Source organism: Colossoma macropomum, unplaced genomic scaffold (genome assembly GCF_904425465.1).
Source record: "Colossoma macropomum unplaced genomic scaffold, Colossoma_macropomum, whole genome shotgun sequence".
In the NCBI taxonomy this organism is placed as follows: domain Eukaryota; kingdom Metazoa; phylum Chordata; class Actinopteri; order Characiformes; family Serrasalmidae; genus Colossoma; species Colossoma macropomum.
In genome coordinates this window covers 31,247,751-31,257,722 of record NW_023494795.1, presented here as the reverse complement: position 1 = coordinate 31,257,722, position 9,972 = coordinate 31,247,751, and the positions used below count along the sequence as shown (strand labels likewise).

The 9,972-nt window shown below is 39.5% G+C and overlaps 1 protein-coding gene across 1 annotated transcript in view; it reads right to left on the bottom strand.

The window, feature by feature from the left end:
* Positions 1-3,587: 3,587 nt before the first annotated feature.
* Positions 3,588-9,972, bottom strand: part of ints9 (integrator complex subunit 9) — a 34,759-nt gene continuing 28,374 nt past the window's right edge. Inside the window, exon 17 of the mRNA XM_036582188.1 lies at positions 3,588-5,255. Coding sequence (XP_036438081.1) covers positions 5,079-5,255 — 177 coding nt within the window. The 3' untranslated portion in view covers positions 3,588-5,078. The remainder of the gene's footprint in view (positions 5,256-9,972) is intronic.

Below are 9,972 nucleotides of genomic sequence, written 5' to 3'. Positions count from 1 at the left end.
GACTGCTGCTGAGCTGCTGGTCCACATAAACGTGTTTGAATGATTGGCAGAGCTGCTATAAACTTCAGTAATAAGTTGCCGCCTTTTCAAAGAATGTTCTGCTTCTTCCAAAACGGCGGTCTAATAGAAACAGGAGTGCTTTGTTGTCTTTAGCACTACTGGAGCTGAAGGTTGTGTAATGTTGTACAAAATCATATACTCATATCCTGTGCATATCCTCATACTAATACGAAGGGAGGCTTTACACTAGAGGTTGGAACATTGCTGTGAAGATGTGATTGTATTCAGCCACAAGAGCGTTAGTGAGGTCAGGTACTGATGTTCAATGGTTCTGGATCACTTCAACTCATCCCAAAGGTATTGGATGAAGCTCCACTGCTCCACAGCCCAATGCTGGGGGGGCTTTATACCCATCTAGCCAATGCTTGGCATTGGGAATGGTGACTTTGGGCTCATGTGAGGCTGCTCCAGAACATCCCATTCTATTGGTCAATTTCTACGCAGATCATACAAGCTGCGAGCTCCCACATATGCTGCAGATTCATCCTGAATTAAATTTCCACCACCATTACTACCGTTAAACTGCAAACACTACACACACTGCAGATTCATACTGGATTAAGATGTATTCATAATTAATACTGCCAAACTATTAAAATATACACACTGCAGGTGCATACTGGGTTAAAATTACTGATCTTGTTACCTCTACAGGAAAGAAAATCAGAATAGAATCCAGCTCCAGTAAAGTTTTAGTCATCAACAGAACAGGGCAGACTTCTTTACAAGAGTTTGGAGAGAAAGAGATCACAGTCACTACAGGCATCTTTTAGCTTTTCTCTGAAATGAACAACATCACAGTAGTGTAGAAGAGATCTACAAAGAAAGATCATCCTCAGAGATGGAATCTCAAAAGAGCAGCATCTAGTTATGCAACTATATTGGAAGATTATCTAGGCCTTTTGGAGAATAAACCCAAACTGAATAGAAGAGAGAAAACAACTTTTCCTGAGCTTTATCTCCAAGACGTCCTCAAAAAGCCATTTGATAACAGAGTCGAGATGGAAAGAAAATCTCTGTAAATGCATCAGAAATGCAGTGATAAGGGGATAAGCTGTTTTATGACAAAGCCATTTGTAAGAACACAGCATTGACCACATGTTGACCGGTAAGAAGGTTTAGGCTAGAAGATGGTACCGAACAGGGTTTTGAATAATTTGCTTAATCTGATCAAATAATTTGATTAATTTGCTACAATGGCTTCCTATCTTCTGAGAAGGCTTTCCACAAGACTTTGTGCGCGCTCAGTCAAAAGAGTATTTGTGAGGTCAGGCACTGATATTGGACAAGACATTCCAATTCATCCTAAAGGTGTTCAGTGAGGCTGAAGGCTCTGGGCAGGCCACTGGAGTTCCTCCACACCAGACTCATCAAACCATATCCTTATGGAGCTCGCTTTGTGCACAGGGACACAGTCATGCTGGAACAGGAAAGAGCCCTCCTAAAATCGTTGCCACAAAGTTGGAAGCATATAATAGCCAAAAATGTGTTTGTATGCTGTAGCATTACTGGAACTAAGGGGCTAAACCTAAACCCTGAAAAACAGCCCCAGACCATTATCCCTCCTCCACCAAACTTTACTCTTGGCGCTATGCATTCAGGTAGGTATTGTTCTCCTGGCATCCACCAAACCCAGATTCATCCATCAGACTGCCAGATAGTGAAGCATAATTCATCTCTCCAGAGAACATTTCCACTGCTTTACGAGTCCAGTGGTGGCGTAATTTACACCACTTCAGCCCACGCTTTGCATTGCGCATAGTGATCTTAGGCTTGTGAACAGTTTCTCACCACAGAAATGCATTTCATGAAGTTCCTGAGTTCTTGTACAGTTCTTGTGCTGATGTTGCTTCTGGAGACAGTTTGGAATTCTGTAGTGAGTGATACAACAGAGAACAGGCACTACATGGTTTTGCACTCGGTAGCTCCACTTGGAGAGCTGTGTGGTCCATCACTTTGTGGCTAAGCTGCTGTTGCTCATAGACACTTGCATTTCACAATAATAGCACTTACAGTTGACCGAGGCAGATCTAGCAGGGCAGAAATTTCACAAACTGTAACATCACCATTACACCACCTCCACCAGCCTGGACTGATGACACAAGGCAGGTTGAGTCCATGGATTCATGCTGTTGGTGCCAAATTCTGAGACTACCACCTTTGTGGCTCAGCAGAAATCCAGATTTATCAGACCAGGCTATGTTTTTCCAGTCTTTTGTTGTCCAGCTTTGGTGAGCCTGTGTCCACTGCAGCCTGAGCTTTCTGTTCTTGGCTGATAGAAGTGGAACCTGATGTGGTCTTCTGCTGTTGTAGCCCATCCACCTCAAGGTTCCATGTGTTGTGCATTCCAAGATGCTTTCCTGCTCACCGTAATTCTACAGAGTGGTGAGTTACTGCATCAACAAGGCATTTCTGTACTGCCACTAACTGGATGCTTTTTCTTTGTTGCACCCATCTAAGTAACTCTAGAGACTGCTGTGTCTGAAAATCCCAGGAGATCAGCAGTTATAGAAGTACTTAAACAGCACGTCTGGCACTAACAGTCATTTTTAACAGTCTGATGGCTGATGTGAACATTACCTGAAGCTGCTGGCTTGTATCTGCATGATTTTATGTGCTGCACTGCTGCTATACGATTGGGTGTGTAGATAATTGCATGAATGAGTAGATGTACAGCCGTTTAATGGGCTTGGTGAGTGTGTATAAAGGTCACCATGTCTGGACCTCGAATCCAGTTTCTGGTCCTGGTATATATGACGAGGGTGTATTACTAGGGTGGTAACTTTTTTTTTATCTTTTATCTTATTTATATATTTCTTTATAAACTAGCTGTAAATTTGTGAAACACTAATTATTGAGCACCAACACACACTGAGGAAAAATCTCCCCAGTGTGTTTTAACCACTGAAGTGCACAGCTATGAGCACCGTCCCCAAGTATTTCATCATCACCGAGCACATTCCTCAGAAAACAAAGCATTTAACTAACAGCAGTTGCACAAAATCAATCAAAATCTGTGAGTGCTGGCAGGGATTACTGGACTGCTCAATCCTGACCCCTGGTGCCAAAATTTTATCACAGCCAACTGCAATGAAGAAGAACAAGTTGGAAATGGTTTTCATAATGATAGATAAATATAAAAACGTAGACAGCACTGGCACAATTAATAGCAGTTTTTCAGGCCATATCTTAATACTGCTGCTACACCTGAACCAAAACGTTGCAGCATAATCGCAGGCAACTCATTGTGCTGTACAGTCAGTCGCCTCTTACTTTCAGTGTACTGTGTTGTTTTATTCATGTTATTTAAACAGGAAACTCATTTTTCATTTAAGAAACTAAAATGCCAGTTTGGCCCATTAAGGAGTAAATAATGTTATTTATATTGTGACTTTGGCTAATAGAAAGTGCTGGAAATGTGCTAGTGTGTTTTTGTGTGTTTATCTTGTCCACACAGTATGAGCTTTGCGTGTAAAATTAATAAATAAAAAAAATGGCCAAAACAAATCAGCCATGGCTGTAAAGAAATCTGAATCGGCCATAAAATTTCACAATCAGTGCATCTCTAGTCACTTTAACAACATGGGCAGCTCATTATGTCCATTATCCTCTTTCAACATAACAGAAAACACATTTCTAAATAATATTTATTACAAAAACAATCCAAAAGCTATTATACAAAGGAGCGAACCACAACACCATTCTGTTCTGTTCTGTTAACACAATGCTTTCTGAATCTTTTCCACATGTGAATTCCTGCTTGTTTTAATGATAAAAAAATATACCTTCATCCACATTGTGGCAATTTTAAGCATGAAAGACAGTAACGTACACCAATGAGGACTTAATGCAACCGAGACGTGTACGTCTTGATGTGTACAGCAGGCCAGCATGATTTATCATAATCACAATATTAGCAATACTGACATCACAGAGGAATGCAACATGCAAATGAGCATCTAACCAGTCACAAGTGTTTCTCTGAGCATCCTGACCAATCACAGCTCCAGATTAGTTTCTGTGAGTTTTGATTAATCAAGGGATCCAGGTAATTCAACAAATGTAAATAATTTTGGTGAAAATAATGAAGGCCAATTTTGTCCAAGCGTTCATCATTGTGTTTCGATCTATTGTAAAAGTACATTAGATGTCCAAAAGGATCCATACAGTTCTTCTAATCAGTGAATTTGGCTACTTTAAGGTGCACCCATTAAAGACACCACAAAAAAGCAGAGATCAACAGAATGGGACCCTCTGGATCAGCCGCACATGAGCCTACAGTCACCATGCCCAGTGCCAAACGTGGGCTAGAGGGGTATAAAGCCCCCAAGCATTGGGCTGTGGAGCAGTGGAACTGTGTTCTCTGCAGTGTTGGAGCTCCATCCAACACCTCTGGGATCGGCTGGAGTGTTCCTTGACCAGGGAGCTGTCAAGAAGCCTTACTGAGAAAAGGAGACACATCAAACAAAGAAGCTGAACAGTGGACTGACCACCCCAGAGTCCCGGCCTAAACATCACTACATGTGTTTGGATTGCTTCAGAAAATGATCAACCAACGTCTAAGACTGAACTTTGGGGCTGTGTCTGCAGATTTCTTTGAGAAACTGAAAGTGAGTCTCCTGAAAAGAATGGAAGCTGGAATAAAGGTAAAGACTGACAAACTGAACACTCAAAGATCTGAGATTATACTTTTGATATACTGTGATTTTCAGTTAAATATGTTTTTTGCTTTTTCCTGATGCTGAAAAATGTATAACATACTCAATGACAGTTTAGACTAGAAATTAAATGAAGGGACTTTTGAACAGGATTGTATAATCACAGTTGAAATCTCTAACCATATAATGATAATACAGAATTTTGTTCATATCGTACAGGCCTACTGTCCACTAAGCCTCAAACCTGCTGACCTTTCGTAGCTTAAACCACAAGTGCACTGAAACTGTGGCTTCAATTGTGTCTCAGTATTTAGTGCTAACAGATTACTGAGTCTCTGAGTCCAGCTGAAAGGGTGGAGGTCATAGTTTCTGGAGGAAGCGGATCACCAGGTCTCTCAGGGTGGCGCGGAGGGGTTCATTGTTGTCGCAGACGATGTGTGTGGCGTCCTCTTCCAGCTGGATAAGCGCGTCCTCTGCCTGCAGGTGCAGTATGTGTCCGTCCGGCGTCTCCTCTACCTTCACCTCCGTGATGCCACTCTGACCACAAAAAACAACACAATAAACAAGAACAATAAATCATACAGCACAGTGGCGGCTCAGCAGAAAAAGAACAGTTAAGACTAAAGAGGTGGTCGGTGTTATTCACTCGTCACTCCGTTGCTGTTTCCCTGGCTTCCTGTAGCTGCATCAGATTTTAAAACACTGATGCTCCCTGTCAAAACTCGGTCCATACATAGAGCCTTTTGAGCTTGAAGTAGCTTGACCCGCCATCCTTCAAGACGCATGGAAGACAAACATCAAGACTCTTCTTCCACTTCCACTCTGAGTCCCTAAGTCTTCAAGCACTTAAACAATTTTGTATCTACAGTCAGGTCCATAAATATTGGGTTGTTGGCACTGTTAGCTCATTGGAATTAAAAATATTATTAAATGTGAACGCAAAGTGCAGACTTTCAGCTTTAATTTGAGGGTACTTACATCCAAATCAGGTGAACGGTGTAGGAATTACAACCTTTTTGAAGAAGAAAGGGGGCTCAAGTTAGCTGATAAAAAGGTCTAGAGCCGATTTCAAGTGTTGTGTTGCATTTGGAATGTGTTGCTGTTAACTCTCAATATGAAGTCCAAAAGGCTTCACTGCCAATGAATAAGCCAATATTAGGCTGAAAACCTAAACAAACCAATTGGAGAGAGTGCAAAAACATTAGATGTGGCCAAATCAAATAGCTGGTACATTCTTAGAAAGAAAGAATGCACAAACACCAAAAGGCCTGGGAGACCACAGAACAAAATGGTGGAATTCTTTCTCTGGTGAAGAAAACCAGAACTTTAGGCATAATAATAATAATAATAATAATAACAATAATAATAATATTATTATCTTTATTTATAGAGCAATTTTCATATCAGTGCCAGCTCAGAGTGCTTTATGGACAGGTGATAATATTTTACAGTAATAGACAAAACGATGACAGATCAAGTTGAACAAAAATACCAAAGAGACGTAGAATTTTAATTGAACACTAAATTAAAGAGATGTGTTTTTAAATGCTTCCTAAATGTGAGCTCTGAGCTTGACTGTCTAATAAAAGGTGAACTGAGCTCCATGTTTTAGAAGCAAAATAACAGAGAGTCTCTCCATGTTTTCTGTATTTTATGGAAGGTGTTTACAGAAGGTCAGTATCTGCAGATCTAAGATCACAGGCTGGAACATACACATACAGACATTCTGTGATGTAAGTGGGGCTTTAAGGTCATTTAGAGCCAAAACAAAAACATTTATGATAGTTTGTCCAGTTACTTTTGAGCCCCCAAAAATGGGGGGTTATATATTACAATGGTTGTAATTCCTGCACCGTTCACCGGGTTTGAATGTCAAATCTTCACTTATTCCATCTTCACTTATTTCATTTTTTACTTTGTCAACACACACATATTTTTGGGCCTGACTGCAGGTATCAGCACTGAGTCTTGTTTCTGGCAGTATCTTATAGGTGGACGTTTGGACTAAATTATTTGCATTAGCTGAGATACACTGAGTTTACTGAAGAAGTTTTGCAGTTTGCTCTGTCTAAGAGCATCTGTTAAATGCAAATGTAAATGTTATGATCTTCCAAATCTAGAACAGATAACATCTGCAGATCCTGAAACAATTTCCCAATTAATCCAAAGCCTAACATGTTTAGGCTAAAACATACCTTTTAGCTTTAAATTAAGATTTAGCTTGAGTACAAAAATGTTTGTGTTGTTTGTCTAACGATTTATTCCATTTATGTGTTTTAGGTATCTTCAGTTTTATTTTTAGTTCATATTTCTTATTCCTGTTTCTTAATATTTTAGCTCTTCAGTCAGTGTAGTAATACTAACAGCTTTTGTGTTGAGTTACAACATTTCATTAAAACTTCATTAGACTCTAGTGAAGCCTCATATATGGAGTTTTTTATTAAAACTGTTCTGCAATCTTTAGTTTTTCTCTCTCAATGCCTTGTGCAGTATTTGCCTTGATTTGCTTGTACAGCACTTGAGCCTTATGTAAATAAAGGTTATTACTATTATTACTAAAATCACTGCAGCCATGCGGGTTATGATTAGTCGCGGGTGCGGCTGGCTTTAACTGGCACTTTTAGCACGGTTGTTGATGACCTCTGCAGTTCCAGAGGTGCTCAAATTACCCATAATCCCCTCTGCAGGACACTTGCTGCTCAGAGAGGGCATTTAGAGTTCAAGTGGACGTGTGCAAAGGGTGTACAAATGGAGGCTGATGGGTAAAGCTGTTTATTTGTAATGTTTTACATTAGAACTACACCAATTTTTCAAGACTTAATATAATTTAATCGTTGAGATGTAAGCAGAGTGATTCAGAGTGGTTTGGTGTGAAATGGTTGATTGTAGAGACTCAGATCTCTTTACAGTGGTGGTGATAGGACCCAGGAGTCACCATGACTACAAACACAAATATAGATATTTTATTTACTATCCAAAACCACCAGGGAACCTACACAATTCTTGTATAATGTTGATGATGGTAAAATAGTGATAAATCTGAAGTAAATGTTTTCTTTGGGGACTGGTTTGCCTTATAACGACCTGCATGTGTCCCTCCACTATTACTGTATTAAAAAAATAATACGTTTTAGGGCGATCCTGTTATAAAAAACTGTTGCAGACATCAAGCAGCGTATTCATAACCATTTCATGTAATCAAACTCTTCAGACGTCTGGTTCCTATCACCACCACTGTGAATAATTCTAAGTCTCTCAAACATTTCACACCAAACCACTCTGAATAACTTTATTTACATCTTAACCATTTAATTCTGCAGAAATATTAAGGTCAGGTGACCCCCAACCTGCAGGCTTTTCTAGCTGCCACAGATTGTTTCTTAATTCAAAGTAATTAATTGTTGGAAATGCGTTCTATTGCATCACCCATCCTGCGATGGACTGGCGACCTGTCCAGGGTGTATCCTGCCTTCCGCCCAATGACAGCTGGGATAGGCTCCAGCACCCCACCGCGACCCAGAAGGATAAGCGGTTTAGATGATGGATGGATGGATGGCGTTCTATTGTTTCTTGTGTTTTAGGGCTTATATTGTAGTCTCAGTCTGTTTATTTGTCTACTTTTGGTTTATTCTTTTATATTATGTGATTTATTTTTCTTTTTTTCTGGGGACTATTTTGCCTTATAACACACTGCAGGCACCTCTCTGCCATGCATAGATTTTTTAAAAATTATGTTTTAGGCCAAAACCTTCTCAAATCTATTGTAAAACAATGTCTCAGACATCTGCATCTAAGCTTTTAGAGGTGGACTTCTGGTTCCTGTCACCACCACTGTGAACAATTCTGACTCGAGTTTCTCTAGAATGGAACATTTCACACCAAACCACTCTGAATGACTTTGTTTACATCTTAACAGCTTAATCATGCAGAAATTTTAAAAAGTCAGTGGACACCCAACCTGCAAGTTTTCCTGGCTGTGTCAGATTGTTTCTAAATTCAAAGTAATACATTGTGTCTTGTATGTTAAGGCCTTGTTGTACTGTAGTCTCATTACGTCTTATCATGTACTGCCTCACCAAGCTGTGGGTGTTTATTTGTCTAATTTTGGTTTATTCTTTTATGTGACTTTTTCTTTTTCTCTAGGGACTATTTTGCTTCATAACGCCCTGCATTTACCTCTTTGCCATGGAAAGATTAAAAAAAAAGGGTTTTAGGTCAAAATCTTCTCTCAAAACTACTGTTAAACAGTGCACTTGCACTTGATAACCCGAAAAACTGCAGAAAGTCAGATTTTGTCTGTAATCTGATCAACGCATATACATGCACTTGAGTAATCAGATAATGTGAAAACTCCTGGTCTATATGAGTCAGGCAGTAATCGGAGTTCTCATTTGCAGCCAGCCAATAAACTCACAGAAAAAGATGTGACATAGATGTAATGTAAAACTCAAACTTCATACCGCAGCTTTTTTTAAGCATCGCACCACTTTACCTGAAAATATGAACATACATTATCTAGAAGATAAAGAATATTTAAATCCTTCATTTCGTCAAGCATGTAGTTGTTTTCAGTGTCACTTCAAAAGCTTGCTTATTTCCGGTATCACGGTCAGCTTTCACTCATGCACAGACTGAGAAATCCGAAAGAAATCAGAGTAAGAGTTTACGTGTACTGAGAAATCTGATTACTGAGCTAAAATCCAGGTTCTTTATCAGATTTCTTAATCGGATTTCTAGATGTTACTCTGATCTAAGAAATCAGAGTGTGCTGTTTACATGACCATTTAAATTATCAGATAACTGCAGAAATCCGATTATGATCGGAGTATTGAGTGCATGTAAACGCACTCAGTGTCTCAGGCATCTGCAATCTATCTATTATTTTATGTAATAACTTGCTGCAAGGAAGCTTTTAGGTGCATTCAGATCTCCAAACGTCTGATTCCTCACCACTGTGAACAATTCTGACTCTAACTGTAAGTTTCTCTAGAACGGAGCATTTCAGATCAAACTAATCCGAATGACTGTTTACATCTCAACCACTTAATTATGCAGAAATTCTGAGAATTTGTATGACTCCCCTTTAAGAATCTCCTGTTATGCCTAAAAGGCTTCCATTCTGTTCCATTAGCTTTAAATGACTAAAACAAAAGAAATGAATGGAAATACTGATGTGAGACTTGAGAGAGAGATATGATTCTCTTTCTACAGCACATTTGTGAGTGCATGTGTCTGTTAAACTGCTTTCACACTG